This window comes from Odocoileus virginianus, chromosome 11 (assembly GCF_023699985.2).
Source record: "Odocoileus virginianus isolate 20LAN1187 ecotype Illinois chromosome 11, Ovbor_1.2, whole genome shotgun sequence".
NCBI classification, from domain to species: Eukaryota; Metazoa; Chordata; class Mammalia; order Artiodactyla; family Cervidae; genus Odocoileus; species Odocoileus virginianus.
The window spans coordinates 29,822,233-29,840,118 of NC_069684.1; the positions used below are offsets into that span (position 1 = coordinate 29,822,233).

At 60.7% G+C, this 17,886-nt stretch overlaps 1 protein-coding gene across 3 annotated transcripts in view; it reads left to right on the forward strand.

The window, feature by feature from the left end:
- Positions 1 to 17,886, forward strand: part of PRDM16 (PR/SET domain 16) — a 337,272-nt gene that overhangs the window by 305,677 nt on the left and 13,709 nt on the right. For 2 of the 3 annotated variants that reach the window (XM_070474169.1, XM_070474171.1), the window contains exons 9-14: positions 752 to 2,165; positions 5,444 to 5,531; positions 8,660 to 8,829; positions 9,447 to 9,524; positions 15,356 to 15,525; positions 16,477 to 16,651. In XM_070474169.1, the coding sequence (XP_070330270.1) occupies positions 752 to 2,165; positions 5,444 to 5,531; positions 8,660 to 8,829; positions 9,447 to 9,524; positions 15,356 to 15,525; positions 16,477 to 16,651 (2,095 nt within the window). The remainder of the gene's footprint in view (positions 1 to 751; positions 2,166 to 5,443; positions 5,532 to 8,659; positions 8,830 to 9,446; positions 9,525 to 15,355; positions 15,526 to 16,476; positions 16,652 to 17,886) is intronic. The other variant, XM_070474170.1, reaches the window with a different exon arrangement.

Here is a 17,886-nt window from a genome sequence, read left to right on the forward strand (position 1 = left end):
GAGGAAGCTAAGAGCATTTTAAACCTTAGGAAGTGGGCGGCCTAGCCCAGTGGGTGTTGTTTTACTGGCTTCTACTGGAACAGCGTGGCTGACGTGGCAGGGAGACCCAGTGGGGAGTCTAGGTGGGTGGGTGCAGCTGCACACATGATGGGGTGCCGTGTCTTTGCCCGTCTCTGGGAGCAATTTTGAAGACCTCGGTCCCACCTGACAAACTTATGGGGTCAGGAGAACACAGAGCAGCAGGGCCCATTCTCCAGTGGAGAAGGCTGAAGTGGGTAGAGATCTACCAAGGCCACCCAGAGACCCCAGGGGAGGCAGAGGGGCATCCTTGCCAATCTATTTTGGTCACCAGAGGCCAATCCCAGGAAAGGGTGCATGTGCATAGATGCATATATGTACACATGTGTGTGCAAGTACATGAGATGACACAGTTATGGAGCAACATGTGTTTGTGAACATACACACTCATGTGTGACATACTTGTGTACCTAGGCACACGTGTCCCTAGACCTGTGTGTGTACCTGAATGCATGCGTACACGAATGCATGCGTACACCTGAGGGTACATGCAGGTACTCATACCTACTGACGCATGTGTGCACACACATGTGCACACATGCACTCACACACATACACATCCAGGCGCATGCCGCTCCAGGCACTCAGCCAGACCCCTGGTCCCCCAGCCCCCGGCAGTGCAGGGTCCCCGTCGCCTCCCCTCACACCGCTGTCTTTGCCCTGCTGCCCCCAGGTGAGGTCTGCCACAAGTCATACACGCAGTTCTCGAACCTGTGCCGCCACAAGCGCATGCACGCGGACTGTCGCACGCAGATCAAGTGCAAGGACTGCGGGCAGATGTTCAGCACTACCTCGTCCCTCAACAAGCACCGGCGCTTCTGCGAGGGCAAGAACCATTACCCGCCGGGAGGCATCTTCGCGCCCGGCCTGCCCCTGACCCCCAGCCCCTTGATGGACAAGGCCAAGCCGCCGCCCGGTCTCAACCACGCCGGCCTGGGCTTTGGCGAGTACTTCCCCTCCAGGCCGCACCCCGGGAGCCTGCCCTTCTCCGCGGCACCCCCTAGCTTCCCCACGCTCACGCCCGGCTTCCCGGGCATCTTCCCTCCATCCCTGTACCCCCGGCCGCCTCTGCTACCTCCCACGCCGCTGCTCAAGAGCCCCCTGAACCATACGCAGGACGCTAAGCTCCCCAGCCCCCTGGGGAACCCGGCACTGCCCCTCGTCTCCGCCGTCGGCAACAGTAGCCAGGGTGCCGCAGCGGCCGCGGGGCCCGAGGAGAAGTTGGAGGGCCACCTGGAGGAGGCGTACGCCACCAAACTCAAGCCCCGGGGCAGCGACCTGTCAGATGGCAGCGACTTCGAGGACATCAACACCACAACCGGGACCGACCTGGACACCACCACGGGCACGGGCTCCGACCTAGACAGCGACGTGGACAGTGACCGCGACAAGACCAAGGACAAGGGCAAGGCGGCTGAGGGCAAGCCCGAGTTCGGGGGCAGTGCGGTGCCCCCAGGCGCCCCGAACAGTGTGGGCGAGGTTCCCGTCTTCTACTCCCAACACTTCTTCCCGCCGCCCCAGGAGCAGCTGCTGACAGCGTCGGGTGCGGCGGGAGACTCCATCAAGGCCATCGCGTCCATCGCTGAGAAGTACTTCGGGCCCGGCTTCATGGGCGTGCCGGAGAAGAAGCTGGGCGCGCTGCCCTACCACTCCGTGTTCCCCTTCCAGTTCCTGCCCCACCTCCCTCCCTCCCTGTATCCCTTCACGGACCGTGCCCTCACCCACAACCTGCTGGTCAAGGCCGAGCCAAAGTCGCCCCGGGACGTCCTCAAGGCCGGCGGCCCCAGTGCCGAGTCCCCCTTTGACCTCACCACCAAACCCAAAGAGGCCAAGCCCGTTCTGCCGGCGCCCAAGGTGCCCCCAGCCCCAGTGTCCGGTGAGGAGCAGCCACTGGACCTGAGCATTGGCAGCCGCGTGCGGGCCAGCCAGAACGGAGGGGCACGGGAGCCCCGCAAGAACCACGTGTACGGCGAGCGCAGGCTGGGGCCCAGCGAGGGGCTGCCCAAGGCATGCCCTGCCCAGCTGCCCCAGCAGCCGCCCCTGCACTATGCCAAGCCATCGCCCTTCTTCATGGACCCTATCTACAGGTATTCACACGCCCCGCCCTCACGTACACTCCCCGGGAACCACCTCCCCTGCTCCCCCAAGCTTTGTCCCTCTGTCTCTGCAGCTTCAGGAGGTGCTTCGGCTCTGGGCAGGGAGGGGTCTGTGCTGCTTTGAAGTCCAGGCCCAGCTCGGCCCTTTCCTAGGGTGGGCGCCTGGCAGGGTCTCCTGGGGACACTTGGCTCCCTTTCGCAGATGCCACTGGGAGACCCGATGCCCTCTCTTGAGCCCCGCCCCCAGCCTGCCTCAGACTCCACCCCAGAGGCTCACCTGCTGGTGTCTCCAGCCTCCCTCTCTGGACCCACTCTGCCTCCCAGGACAGTCCTGGCTGTTACTTCTGCCCTAGCGTCTCTGCTTCCCTGTGACTGCCCTGTGGCACCCCTCCCCAGAGGCACAGCTGGGGTTCCTGTTGGCCTAGGGGTGATCAGAGGAGGAGCCACTTGTCCCCAGAGAGAGGAGGAGGAGGCAGAAAGAGGAAAGCTCTGGAAGATTTGCAAAACATCAGTGTTCCATCCCTCTGATAGACTTCTGGAGAGGGGCCAATGGATTCCCCCTCCCCAGTTTTTGAGCAGGCTTTGATCAGGGGGTTTTTGACCCCCATTGCATGTGTCCCAGGGTGCTGGGCAGGCTGAGCCCTAAGGAGGGGGCTGTGCCCCTGGGTGGGCCTGGGAGGGGCCCAGAGGGGCAAGCAGGCGTGGTGGTTCAGCCACTATTACAGGCCCATGGCTCTGTGTGGGAGGGGCCCATGTGCATATAGGTGAGTGTGTCCACACGGGAATTCAGGAAACTGTGGCCATTTTGAGGGCTCGTGTGAGGCACAGGGGCCAGGCAGGGCCTGGGGATGGGCGTGCAGGTGATGTCACCTCTGCAAAGGTGCAGCGGGAGGAATGATGGCAGGGCTGCCAGCGACAGGGAGGAGGGAGGATGGACCAGCCTCCTGCTCTGCCCTCCGCACCACTCAAGTCCCCACCCTCCACACTCACCCAGGGCCCTGGCTGGCCTGTGTCTGCAGTTGGTTCCATTTTCTGCCAGGTCTTGGCATTGTCATCACAGGAAACCTGAAAAATGGTCCCCTGGGTGTTTCTTTAAGAACACACTATTCACAGATAGTTTGAGAAAGTGACCAGAGGCCTGTTACGACTGACGGTGGCTCACAGGCTCTCTGGGGTAAACATGCCCATCAAAGGCCCACAGAGCACCTGCCAGTTTCAATTGAATCTGTAGGACTCAGTGTGGGGGACAGGAGACAGCTGGAGTTCGAGGGAGGAGGCCCCCCCAGGGTAAGCAGTCCTCACGTAGAGGAAGGGGTGGGACTGGAGACCTAGGGAGCAAGGCTCCTGGTCAAGCCCCCCAAGTTGGAGCCAGCAGGCCTGCAAGAGGCTCTGGGTTAACTGTTTCCCTTCAGCCTCCTCGTCCACCCTTTCCCAGCTCCCCTGCCAGCCCCCAGCCCTCCTCTGCCCCTCCTCTCCCCACTGCAGGCATGTTTCGGGGCTTTGGGCCTTTTTATGGAAGTTGGCGGGGCAGCCAGTCAGGCCTAGAAGCAGGAATTGGCCACAGGGCCCCCTGACCCTCCCCTCCTGCCCAAACTTCTCTGAGACCTGGCTTGTGCCAGGCTCTTGCCCTCTGGATTTAGGGTACAGCTGCTGATGGAGGGGCTGCCCGGTCCCCAACTTCATACACAGACACCAGCAAAATGCCTGAGAGTGGGTTAGCCCAAAATGCCTGAGTGTGGGTTAGCCCAAAATGCCTGAGATGTGGGGTAACCTCTCCCCACCACCCCCTGAGCCCAGTCAAGATGAACACTCGTAGCGTCGAGAAGATTCCCTCCAAGTGAAGGTGTGGGTGACAGTCACTGCCTGTGTAAAGGCTGGCTGGGGGCTAGGGAACAGGGTCCTCCCAGCTCCTGGATGGTCCTGGGGTGACTCCAGCAAAACTCCCCAGTGTCCCCACAGGACCCCCAGGTGTGACCATGGACACATACCCATAACCTTCTTCCCCCAGGTTGGAGGAATCCCAACACTGCCAGGCTGATCCCCTCCCCAACCCTCCAGCCCTTCTCACCTCCACGTGCTGCTGGCTCTGTGACAGGGCCAGGGATACTGTGATGATGAAAGCCATGTACCTTGGCAGGGCGCATGTCAGTTGGCAGGGGCTTCTCGGAGCCAGCCTGGTGGGTTGCATGAGACACAGAGGGCGGGAGAAGGCAGAAGACGATCTTCAACACCCCCTCCCCTTCTATGAGACCCCTTCCTCTCAGCCCACACCACCCACCCCGGGGTCTTATTGAAAGACCGACTCAGCCCAGCTTTGATCGGGGCCTCTGCTAAGGCCCTGAGGTCCCCTAGGGACAGAGCTGAGCTTAAGAGGGGTGGGAGTGTGGCCCTGGACAGACGAGGCGGCAGTTCCCGCAGCTGTGTCTGCCTTCAGGGAGGCGGTAGGACTCCTCAAGTCACCTTGTGTAAATCTTGACTCCCATGGGGGACACTGAGGCAGGCATCGTTGGGAAATGGTGAGAGGAGGAGGTCAGGGGAGGAGGGACAGCCACCTCCTCCGCTTGCTGTGACTGGCAGTTGTACTGGCATTTAGGGAACATTCTGGAATTGTTGTCACCAGCAGCCGTCTGGAGGTTTTAGGTAGACACTGCCTGGCTGCTGTGGGGTGGCCCTGATACCTCCCCAGGACAGAAACCTGCTGGTCACTCACACAGCCCTGCCCATTTGGACCCTGGTCGCTCACACACCCACCCAGTCGGACAGAGCACTTGTGCCAAGGGCTTGGCAGGACAGGGAAGTGGGGTGTAGGTGGCAGCCCCTGTGTGCCCCACATTCCTCTGTTGGGGAGCCCAGGGACCCCAGTGAGGCCGAGCCCTCACTGGGCAAACGGGTCAGTGGGCAGAGGCTGCCGCACACGGGACCCTTAGGGAAAGTTCCTAGCTCCGGCATCAGGCGTTCATCACATGCATGGGTGCTGGCAGCTGGGTAGTTAGGGGGACACTGGGGAGACTTGAAGGGGTCCAGACCTGGGTGTGGTGTGGGGAGCGTGTGCTCGGACAGGCAAGTGCACAGCCGGGTCACAGACCGTCCTTACGGCATCAGGTGAGACGTGGTCACAGGGCCTGTGGAAGTTGGGCGCTGAGGTGAGGCCCCCCACCTGGTGACCGATGGGGCACAGGTGGGTGCCAGGAGGGGCAGGGACCACAGCCCCTCCCCACCCAGTGCTGGGCTGCTCAGTGGGGTCCGTAACCCTCTGTGTTGCTGTCCAGCAGGGTGGAGAAGCGGAAGGTGACCGACCCGGTGGGAGCCCTTAAGGAAAAGTACCTGAGGCCATCCCCGTTGCTCTTCCACCCCCAGGTAAGGCCAGCGGGAGCCTGAGGTCCGTCCAGGCCCAGCCACAAGCCCCAGGCAGGTCTCTGCTTCCCATCCCTGCACACCCACCCATCCCTGTGAGGTTGGGGACGATGAGACAGGGCCGGACAGGTGAGGCAGGAGGGTGGTCCTTGGTGGGGGCGCTCTAAGAAGCAGCCAGGGACACTGGCCCACGGGTGCCCCCCTCGACCCACGGCTGGGAGGGGTAGTGAACGTCCCCCCTGCAGCAGTGGGCTGCAGCTCTGATGGAACATATCCAAACATTTGGACCGTAGGGAGAATGAACAGGAGAGAGCCGGGGAGGTGTGGACGCCAGCAGCCTCTCTGGTACGAGGGACATGGGGGCACTTAAGAGGAAAGACCAGCAGAGGAGGGGCAGTGCAGGGGGCAGAGGCAGGGAGCAGAACAGCAGCAGAGGCAATGGCATTGAGCCCAGGGGATCCCAGGGCGTCGTGGGCAGAGGGACTGCCCTTCCCCGGGGATGCAGAGGGTGGTGAGGCCACCTATCAAGACTAGAATCAGGAGCCTGGGAAAAAGAACCCCCAGGTCTGGGCAGTGGCCACAGACTCCACCAAGCCTGCAGGTACTTCTGTGCCCCTGTTCTCACCTCTTGGAGCCCAGCCGCCTCCCCAGACCCACGGGCATCCCCTGCCCCAGCCGGAGGACTCAGGACTGAGTTGTGGGCCAGCCTGGACCCAGACGCCAGAGCTGGGCATTGTTCTCTCCCTCTGTGTTTCCCGCCTGGAACAAACCCATGGTTTGTGGAACCTGCACCCCGCCTGGGTTCACAGCTAAACTTACTGCCTCCCATTGTCTCATGGGGGCCTCGGAGTTTGGTTAAGAACTTCCCCTCGTTTCCTCGGGCCCTGCTGAAAAAAGCAGGCAAACCAGCCAGGCACATCCTGTGTTTGTGTTTGTGCGGTAGCTTGGCCGGGAATATCTGATCAGGCAAACTGGGCTGTGTGGGCCGGACCCTCCCAGGCCTGGGGCAGAGGGGCCTGGCAGGGGGCCGGCTGCCCATTGTCTGTGCTGCCCGCTCCCCCAACCGGCCACCCCTGCTGCCTGCCCCTGAGCCCAGAGTGGGGGGTGGGGGTGGGAGAGGTCTCTAGTAAGTCCCCTGATGAAATGGTCTGAGGTGAGACCATCCCTCGGACAGGGCAGCTTCCAGCCACTATGAAGTCTTGGGGCGGGGGAGGGAGTCACAATGCACAAAGACCCCAACAAGCTCTGGTCAGCTGCCTCTCATTCTGAGGCCTGACATGCAGGTGTGCAGCCCCTAGGGGTGCAGGGAGAGGCAGTCCTGCCAGGACACTGCTCCGCACCACCTCTGGGGTCCTGGAGAGTTTGGGGCACTGGAGAGTCCCAGAACCTCCCAAGGCTGCAGCTAAAATTGAGCCCCCCGGGCAGCTGGGCAGAGCAGTCTGTCATCTAGGATCCCATCAGATCCTATCATCTAGGCCATGGATGGGCCAGTGAGAGGCTGGACAGCATCTGAGGGGCCAGGCAGTGTCCATTTGTCCATCAGTGGAGACAGGAGGGCCATCCACAGCTGCAAGCAGCATGCATCTGACGGGGGAGCATGCCCATCCCACAGGGATGGTGAGACCCAAGGCCTGCAACTATGCAGAGTTGGCCAGGGTCTAGGTGGCAACCCAGGGTCAAGGGAGGCCTCAGCCATAGGATGGACCCCATGTTCTATTTGTGACTCCCTCCCCCTTTCTGGTGTCTTACCGTAACCATTCAGTTGTTCCCCAGCCTAAACCCTGACGGACTCCAGACACAATGAAAACTCTTCCCTTCTCAGTTTCATCCCAGCCTCCCACAGGGCCTGGCTTGCAGCAGGCAGTCTCAGGCAGAGAGGAGAAGTGCTGCTAAGGCCTGTGCAGCCCCCTCCCTGCTTCTGTCCCCCAGCCCCAAGAGAGGCACAGGATTCTAGTCAGAACCCTGCCCACCACGTGGAAATGAGCAACGCCAGGAGAAAGCAGCTCCCTTCTCCTCCCCAGGCAAGCCCTTGGCATCTCCAAGGAGCAGACAGGCAGCCCCTCCAGTCCATGTCACCACATCCTGTGCCACGTCAGTTGGCTTTGGCATTCCATGGGGCAGTCTATTCTTACACTACTGAATTTCTTTTTAGCACTTTGCCTGCAGTTATGGCCTGCTGCCACTAGGTGGTGGTGGTGTTTCAGGTTTATGAATCATCCTTTACTCTGAGATTCAGATAGCTATCTTAATTTTGGGGGTTTCTCTGGTAGCTTGGCTTCCCTGATGGCTCAGATGGTAAAGCGTCTGACTACAATGCAGGAGACCTGGGTTCAATCCCTGGGTCGGGAAGACCCCCTGGAGAAGGAAATAGCAGCCCACTCCAGTACTCTTGCCTGGAAAATCCCATGGACAGAGGAGCCTGGTAGGCTACAATCCATGGGGTCGCAAAGAATCGGACATGACCGAGCAACTCGGACATGACCAAGTGACTTCACTTCACTTCACTAGTAGCTCAGTAAAGAATCTGGTTGTAATGTGGGCTATCTGGGTTCGATCCCGGGTTGGGAAGATTCCCTGGAGAAGGAAATGACAACCCACTCCAGCAGTCTTCCCTGGAAAATCCCATGGACAGAGGAGCCTAGCAGGCTGCAGTCCATGAGGTTGCAGAGTTAGACAAGACTGAATGAGCAACACTAAATTTTTTGACCACTCAAAAAAAAAAATAAAAAAGGGTATAATTCTGTCTTCAGCCCAAATTAGCCTTTAGGAGTACTAGCCAGGGATGAAGCCAGCAGCGCTTGCTGGCTGGTTTCAAAGTAAGGCACTCTGTGACCATAACTGTCAATGACCTGCTTCGCCAGAGGGCTGGCAGGTGATGGTCAGCTGCAGCTCCCCCAGCCTGGACCCTGGACTGTGACGGGGTTCCAAGCAAGGACCAGAGCAGGGCTGGCTGCAGAAAGTGAAAGAATCCAGCCCAGTGGCCAAGAAGAAGGAGGCGACTGGTTCCAATGATAGCCTGCTTGTCCATGACCCATGCTCAGTCATCCAGGATTCCCAGGTGTGAGGGTGGGTCCAGGTGCGTCAAGACGGGGGTGCAAGGGAGCCCCATGGCCTGTCTCTCCTGCCAACAGATGTCAGCCATTGAGACCATGACGGAGAAGCTGGAGAGCTTCGCGGCCATGAAGGTGGACTCCGGCAGCTCCCTACAGCCCCTCCCACACCACCCCTTCAACTTCCGGTCCCCGCCCCCGACGCTCTCAGACCCCATCCTCAGGAAGGGGAAGGAGCGGTACACATGCAGGTGAGATGCGGTGAGCCCCTGGGGCAGCCCCAGGGAGGTGGCCACAGGTGCCACATGGGCCCATGAAGCTGCACTTCCAGGAAAAAAGCTCAGTGTCAACCAGAGTCTGGCATGGTAGCCCACCGGCTACCCACCGGCCATTGTCCCCTTGAGGTCATTCCCTGAAAATATCCACAGGTCCCCCCACCAAGCTGTGCTCCAGTGAACACGAGAAAATGCAGCCTTGGCCAGCAGGTTGGAATTTCCAAGCCGGAAGCTAAGGCTGCTGGTCTGTGTTTAACCCCAGCTTTGGGGATGGTGGGAAGCCCAGCGCTAGGGAGAGACATCTCATCCCTGGCTGCACAAGCCTGTGCAGGCCGGGCTAGGGACCGAGAAACTGCCTGGGGCAGGGTCACGGCCCTAAGCAGGCTGGTGTTGGCCAGCTGCCCAGTGGTGTGTGTTCAGCCTCTCTGTGACACTCAGCTGGGCCCCGAGGCCAAGGAGAGACTGAAATCCAGGGTGTGCAGTGGGTCACCTGCCCCCAGGTGTGGGAGAAACAGCACCAGAAAATACCTGGGTGCCCGCGTCTATGGCAAAGCGCCTGCCTGATGGATCCCTCCCCCAACACCGCCCCCCAGGTACTGTGGCAAGATCTTCCCCCGGTCAGCAAACCTCACGAGACACCTGAGGACGCACACCGGGGAGCAGCCATACAGGTAGGAGCCCGCCCAGTTGGGGTCGGGGAGGCAGACTCATGGTGACCTCCCCTTCCCCTGCCATGGGATGGGTAGCGGGTGGGAGCAATGCTTGACCTTGCTCCAGGTCACTCACTGGGTCACTACATCCTGGCCACTCAGCCCTCATGCACCTGGGGATATTGTAAAGGTCAAGCTTCGGGAAAGTTCCTGCCCACTGACTTTGGAGGGTGTTTGGGAGCAGCCCTCTCTCCTACCACTGGGGTGTCAACTGGAGAGCGAAGCCAGGCCCAGGGGTGGTCTGTATGGAGGGGGAGCCTCAGTGTCACCACCACCCAGCCCGCCTCCACTCACCTCTCCACGACCACTGGCCGTTGCTGACCTCAGCCTGGGCACGGGACCAGGGTGAGCCCCTAAGGCAGGGTGGGCTGGTCTCAGAGAAGGAGCCCCATGCAAACTTGGATCCTACCCAAGCTGGGGGCGTCCTGAGGATTCACCTAGGTGCCCCGACCACCCTGGACGGGAGCCCTGTCTGCCCTCACCTTGCTCCTCTATGCCTCGTCCCCTCCCTGCAGAATGTGGCCGCAAGCATGTGGGGGCTGTGAGAGCCTCTACATTTCATGTTCACAACCGTTTCAAAGCCTTGGAGCCCCGAGCTCAGAGATGCCCCTGACTTGCCAGGGTCCAAGTTCACGGTCATGCTTGCCGACCATTCTGGCCTTTTCCCTTGGTGCCTAGGGCATTTGTCGGGCAAGAAAAGAGCTGAGGATAACATCCTGGCTTTCGGGGCCCCAGGAGTCCCAGGGGATGGAGACCTTGAGACAAATTGGGGAATGCTGGTCCCAATGTCAGGACGATATCCTGGGCTGTCTGGTGGACAGCGGCCTTTGGGAGCAAGGGGTCTGACATTGTTTTAAGTGGGCAGCATCAGGTTTCTGTCCTCTGGGCACACAGCTGGGAGTGACCCATGGATCCAGGAAAGTGAGGGTGTATCCCCATCTCTGGGCAGGGCAGCCCCAGGGGCTCCTGCAGGCGTCACAGCCCCCAGGCCATGTCCCAGCCGGGTAAACGTCAGCTCACGTCACTCACCAGTCATCTGCTCAGTGCCCTCAGCTGGCCCCCAGCACACAGCCCCCAAGCCCGTTCCCCTCCAAAAGTGACTTACAGCTTAACAAAGGCGGGCTTGGCCTGCTTCTGTCCCGGACAACGAGCCGGGTGTGTTTCTGTAAGGAGAACCAACTTCTGGACAGGGTTGCATATAAGAGTCCCTAGGGGTTCAGGTCCATGTTTATAGAAGGATTTAATTATCATTGATTTCTTTTGCTCTTTCAATCTGTGAGTTTCGATGCGAGTAACAATAATTGCTTTGAAAGTTGGCATTGCAAATCCTGACCGTATCTAGCTCAAGGCAGCCCCACAATGAGGAGTTCGGGGTGTGGGCCTGTCTTGTGACGTCACTGGGGCATCTGGCCTCACTTTGGGAATTGGAGGGGCTTCAGTTGGAGGAAGGAAAATGCAAGTCCATCCACAGAAGGCCAGTGCTGGCACAGGCCAGGTCACCCCAGTGATGCCAATGAAAACCATTGCCGCCTGTCTGTACCCCACATGTGTGCACTGCGTGTGTGCCCACAGAGGCCCGGCTGGTGGGTGGGTGCCCCCACAAGCAAGAGAAAGATAGACCCCTTAGTGTGACAAACCTCTGTCTGGCTGGGCCGGTGTCCTAGTTTAGACATCTTTGAGTGGGGCTGGGAAATGAGGGGCAGTTGATGATGTTTTTTCAAGCTCCAGCACATAGGGCTCGTTGAGATGTGGGAAGGAGGGGGGCTGCTTCCTCTGTCCTGGCAGCCTGTCCAGGGGTCCCTCCAGCTGCTGCCCAGAGGTGGGTGGGGGCTCTTGAGTCCCACTCTAGATGCCCATGGGCTGGCCGTGGGCTCCTGGTGGGACCTGGGACTCCAGCTCTAAGGATGCTCACCTCCCCCCATCTGCAGATCGTTTCCGCCATGGCTCCCCGTCCTGCTAACTGTGTTGAGTCCATGCACCCAGCAAGGTCCTGTTACCAGGGTGGCACATATGTGTCTGTTCTTTGTTCATTTTATTGTTAAGCCTGGGTTACAAAGGGCTTCCTTGGTAGCTCAGCTGGTAAAGAATCCGCCTGCAATGCAGGAGACCCCGGTTCAATTGCTGGGTCGGGAAGATCTGCTGGAGGAGGGATAGGCTACCCTCTCCAGTATTCTTGGGCTTCCCTGGTGACTCAGATGGTAATGAATCCACCTGCAATGTGGGAGACCTGGGTTCCATCCCTGGGTTGGGAAGATCCCCTGGAGTGGGGCATGGCAACCCACTCCAGTATTCTTGCCTCAGAATCCCCATGAACAGAGGAGCCTGGCAGGCCACAGTCCATTGGGTTGCAAATAATCGGACAGGACTGAGCAAATAAGCACTTACCTAAAGCCTTTCTCTCTCTGGTGGCTGGTGTGGTTCCACTAGGTCCCAGAGTGGACACAGTCACCTCCCAGGGGCCATTTCACTCTCCCCACTCAGCGCTGTGTCTTCAACACCGCTGGCTTCCCCAGGGCGGGAGCAGATGCGGTCACAGCAAGGTCCCCTGGCTGCCCACTGCCTCGGCTGGCCGGTCTCTCCTCGCCCATTCCTGTTGGAGTGCGATGGTGTGCTATTTTATATGGCACAGCCATAAATTTCACTAGCCACTTGTCAGCTTATTTACAACGCAAATTCCAGCTGCTCCGAGAGCCCTGCTCCCTTGCAGCCCTGGGCTCACCAGTCCCCTAAATTTCAGATGCACTTCTCTGGGCCATTTATTTAGATTAGAACCAGGAGAGGGCCAGATTCAGAACCCTGTGACCAAATTGAACGCGTGGCTGCTCTCCCGGCCCCTCCTGCCAGCCGAGGTTGGGGAGTGACGGTGCTCAGGCCGGTGACCGAGCTCCTCATCCAGTCCTGTTTCTCACTCAGCAGTCCCACTGCTCCGAGATGCTGCACCGCCACTGCTGGGGCTCACAGGGGGTCCCTGCTTTTCCAAAGACACAGGAAAGGAAAGCTGAGTGTGCAGATATCCGTGTAGACCAAGGCAGGCACCCCATGCAGCCTGTGGGAAGGCTGTTGGATGGGCTGGGGCCAGCTTGGCCTTGTACTTGCCCTACAGGCGAGCCTGGCAGCACTGGGGGCTGAGGATTTCTGTGGGTTTGAGGGTGTGTTGGGGGCAGAGTTGAGGAGCGAGATGGTGCAGGCAGAGATATAAAAGTCCTCCTTCCTGGACTATTGAGAGGGGGGTCGCTGGGTCAGAGCACATGTGAACATCTCTGCTCAGTCCAGCAGGGAGAGGGTTTTAAGCCCCGGTCCCATTGCTCCGTCACCCCGGCTGAGAAAGACAAGACAGCCACCTTCCTGGTGCCGGCAACTGGGACGTAGGTCCAAGTCGAGGCTGCTGAACGTTACGTGGCTGTGGGAGGTCTGAGGCCCCACATCCTAGGGGCTCCCAGGGGCCCGGTGGCAGCTCAACTGGCCCAGCAGGCCAGCCCCAGGGCCACAGGGGTGGCTGGAAAGAGCTTGGGGGGCTAGTGCGTGGATCAGGGGCAGCTCTTAGCCCATCTGCTGTGGAGGCAGCCAGCATGAGTCTGGCCTCAGGCAGCGTCTGGAAGCCTCGGGAACTGAGTAAATGAAGTCCCAGAATCACATCAGGGGAGCAGTCTGGGCTCCTCCAAGCGGGCCCGTCCCACAAGTGTTATCCCCTGGGTGAAAGTGTTAGTCACTCAGTGGTGTCCGACTCTTTGTGATCCTGTGGACTATAGCCCACCAAGCTCCTCTGTCCATGGGAATTCTCCAGGCAAGAATATTGGAGTGGGTTACCATTTCCTCCTCCAGGGGATCTCCCCAACCCAGGGATCAAACCTAGGTCTCCTGCATTGCAGGCAGGTTCTTTACAGTCTGAGCCACCACTGAAGCCCTTACAGGTAGGGGGAAGCCACCCACAGGTAGGGATGGGAATTTGGGGGCTCTCACCCTCCCACTACAGAGAGCTGCCACCAGCTTTGAGCAGAAAAAGCTCAGCCCCAGGCCCCAGCGGCCAGCCGAGGGGTGTCAAGCTTCCTGTCTCAGGGACCCAGGGACACTGGGTTTGCCCAGACTCCCTGGGCAGGGCCAGCTTCTGAATGTCAAGTGTCAGGCCAGCGCCTCCTAAGTGGGCGGGCGGTACTGGGGTGAGAGGCCAGGGCCCCGGAGTGTCCTCAAACATGTCCCCGTCCACATGACTGAGTGCTCGTGACCACTGCACTGTGCTGGAGCTCGGCCACCAGCCCCCGCAGGAATGCCAGGCTGTGTCCTCAGGATGGGTCCCCGCACCTCCCAGCCACACCCTCTGAGCGGACTTAGTCTCCCAAGCCCTGCCCCACCACACTGGCCGCATAGAAGGGCCTGCCCGGTCCGAGCTCTGCCATGCTCACCTCTCTGCTTGTCATTCCACGGGAGCCTGTTCCCAAAACAGGGAAATAGCTGAGCTCAGGGATGGATATCTCAGTGCTCCTGTGCCTCTGAGCCTCGGATGGGCATCCCTGGAGAAGTTCTGAGACCAGGAGCACACAAGTGTACCCACCAACACATATGCACACCTACCACACATTCACCTGTAAGCATGCACATATAGCCCCACATGTGTGCATGAGCAAACTGACACAGAAGTGTGACTGGAAACTCAGCTGGAGTCCCCCTGCCGTGGCCCCGCTGTACATGCTGGATGGGTGGGAGTGCCCGGCCAGTGGTGATGGCCTGGAGCCCCGCGACGGGAAGAAGCGGCCCTCTCTGCAGAGTTGTGCCTTGGGTCCTCAGTCCCCCGTGCCCCACCCTCTCTCTGGTTCTTGCTTCTTGGTACTGGTATCGCCCAGGCCCTCACTGTTGGTCCCCTGTGGTAACCTGGGGGACACCCTCCCTCCCTCCTCTGCCCTGGGAGAGGCCCCACACCCACAGGGACCCTACACACACCAGACATCTCAGGTTGCTCCTTGTGGCAACTTCGTGCTTTGCTCTGATAAACTCTGTGTCATGATACTCCGACAACCGAAGCGTCTGAGGAAAGAGTGCCTTTTTTCATTCCCAGGCGTGCCATGCAGCCTGGCAGCAGATGCCCCTGGGAGGGCACTAAGATAAACCAAATGCACAGTGCTGGGGACACCTCCACCAAAGGGGTCCGTGGGCAAGAGGCCACTAAGATAAACCAAATGCACAGTGCTGGGAGCACCTCCACCAAAGGGGTCCATGGGCAAGAGGCCATCTGACGGAGCGAGGCTGGGAGCCCCCATCAACCTGGGGCAGAGGAGGGTCGGTGTGGCCCTGCAGCCTGCTAGTGGATTGGCAAGCTGAGTCCCCAAGGGCGATGGGTCTGCTTGAGGACCTATTAAGAGGAGTTGGGACCAGGCCAGAGTAGGGGTCTGTCTGACAGGGAGGAAAGCTGCAGGCAGCGGGTCTGGGCTCCTTTCCGGAAAAAAAAATCTGCTGGGAGCATCTTTCCTGGTGCTCGGCCGCCCCCTTGAGGCTGCCGGGAGCACGCCACCCTCTGCTGTGGACCCTGCGCTGGGCGGGCAGGACAGCAGAGAGGGGAGAGATGCCAGGAGACACCAGGGAGTCCCGGTGCTGCCCACCCCAGGGCACAAGCTCCAGTGGGTCCCGTCCGCCAGCTCGGGGCACAGTCCCACAGCATCCGCCGCCCAGAGTCAGGGATGCAGGGGACACCTGCTTCCAGGAACACTTGGCAGGGACCACCTCCCAGCTCTCCGCCGTGGTCCAGGGGCCTCAGGGAGGCCGTGTGGGCAGGGGCTCCGCTGAGGCGCCGTGTCTTCCAGGTGTAAGTACTGCGACCGCTCCTTCAGCATCTCCTCCAACCTCCAGCGGCACGTGCGGAACATCCACAACAAGGAGAAGCCCTTCAAGTGCCACCTGTGCAACCGCTGCTTCGGGCAGCAGACCAACCTGGACAGGCACCTGAAGAAACACGAGCACGAGCACGCGCCAGGTGCGGGCGCGAGGGGCGGCCGTGGAGGAGGGCTGCGGGGCCTGGGGGGCCTGGGGGACGGGGTGACGGGCCACAGGTGAGGGGTGCTGGGGGCAGGGAGAGGGGCCTGGAGGACGGGGGTGACGGGCCACGGGTGAGGGATGCTGGGAGCAGGGAGGGGGGCCTGGGGTATGGGGGTGACAGGCCACAGGTGAGGGGTGTGGGGCCTGGGGGACGGGGGTGACGGGCCACGGGTGAGGGGTGCTGGGAGCAGGGAGGGGGGCCTGGGGTACAGGGGTGACGGGCCATGGGTGAGGGGTGCGGGGCCTGGGGGACGGGGGTGACGGGCCATGGGTGAAGGGTGTGGGGCTTGGGGGGCCTGGAGGACGGGGGTGATGGGTCGGGGGGGTGCTGGGAGCAGGGAGGGGGGCCTGGGGTACGGGGGTGATGGGCCATGGGTGAGGAATGCGGGGCCTGGGGTACGGGGGTGATGGGCCACAGGTGAGGGGTGCTGGGAGCAAGGAGGGGGGCCTGGAGGACGGGGGTGACGGGCCACGGGTGAGGGCTGCGGGGCTTGGGGGGCCTGGAGGACGGGGGTGATGGGTCGGGGGGGTGCTGGGAGCAGGGAGAGGGGGACCTGGAAGGATGCGGGTGACAGGTCGCAGAGGTGGGGTGCTGAAGATGGGTCAGGGGGGCCTGGAGGATGGGGGTGATGGGTGGGGGCGGGGAGCAGGGTGGGAAGAGGAGGGCAGAGGAGGGGGCACACAGGCTAGTCCTAGGGGAAAGTTTGCAGAAACCCCTCAAGCCATCTTCACTCAGGGGAACCTTGTACCCTCAGGTTTCCCCAACGGGGTGTTCCCTAAGAGTGCCCTGCGTGTGCACCCCTCCAGCCACCTGTCCCCTCCTGCTGTGCCACAGAGGGTGGGGTGCAGCCAAGGGGTGCCCTCCTCTGATGCTCCCCCCTCCCCGCAGTGAGCCAGCATGCGGGGGTCCTCACCAACCACCTGGGGACCAGCGCCTCCTCCCCCACCTCCGAGTCGGACAACCACGCACTTTTAGATGAGAAGGAAGACTCCTATTTCTCTGAAATCAGAAACTTTATTGCCAACAGTGAGATGAACCAAGCATCAACACGAACGGACAAACGGTAAGAAACACGTCCCAGGGTCCCAGGCAGGTCTGGACTCTGTGTGGTTCCCTGTATGGTCATGCTCACAGCAGGCCCCCACCATAGCACCAGAGACCCCAGGCCCACAGCAGAAGGCGAAGCCTGCAGGCTCTGCAGCTGGCTCCCTTCCCACCCACCACCCCCCCTGCCTCGGCTCTCTGCATCTGCAGAGAACAAGCACCCCGGACAGAGGGCGGGTGTCACACGCTTGGTGCCACCAGCACATGGGCCTCAATGCACGGTTTGGCCTCAGTGTTAACACGTGCAGCGAGACGTGAACCAGCTGAGGGCTCCTTTCGTGAGATCCACCATGCCTCTGAACTCCAGGACAGACTCATTCAATTTGACACACGAACGGTTTCTAGCAAGAGTGCTGGTCCTTTAAACACACACACAGGCAGGAAAATGGAAGAATTGGGATCCTAAGATGTAGAGGCTATAACACATTCCCTTGATCCAAGCCTCAGCGGCTGAGAGACTCAGAGACACTGGACTCCTGGTGCTTAGGGACGTGCTCCCCTGCTTCTGCAGAGGAAATGAGGCCCCGAGGACTGGGCGCCTGGCTCCGACCCTCCTGTCCATGGGTGGGCTGCCAGCCCAGGGCCCAGTGCCCTCCCACCCAGGACACCCGGCTTCCCAGGGGCCTGTCTGCTCCCCGCAGGCAGGCTGCATCTCCTTCACCCCTGGGACTCCTGAGGCAGAGCAGGAGCACTGAGCAGACCTTCAGAATCCACAAGCGGGCACATGGGCTTGGCGCTCGGGCTGTTTCTGGTTCTTCTGAGTTTTAAATCCATGCCCAGGAAGGTGATCCCACCTGGTGCCTGGGTGGGCTCAGAGGAGGGGACATGGGAGAGGCTGGCCGTGGGCTGCATGTACCAGAGCCCCACCCTGCCAGGCACCAAAGACCTTGATATCAGGGGGCGGCCAACCAAGTGCCTCGGTCCATCCCTGGCTCTGGTCACGTGTGATGGTCTAGTGGGAGCCCAGCCCTGCCATCTGCGCCCAGCGTGGCGAGCTTCATTCTGGCAGCACTCTGGGCTCCCTCTGAGAGCCATCCATGGTTCAAGCTCTGAGGTCTCCACCTTCAGAGTAAGTCATGAACCTAAGCATCCAGGAGCCAGGCCGTGAGGCTGATAAAGCCTCCCCTGAGCTGTGGACCCCTGTGCCCAGGGCAGAGCCAGACGGGGAGCTGACAAGGACATGCCAGGGGCGTC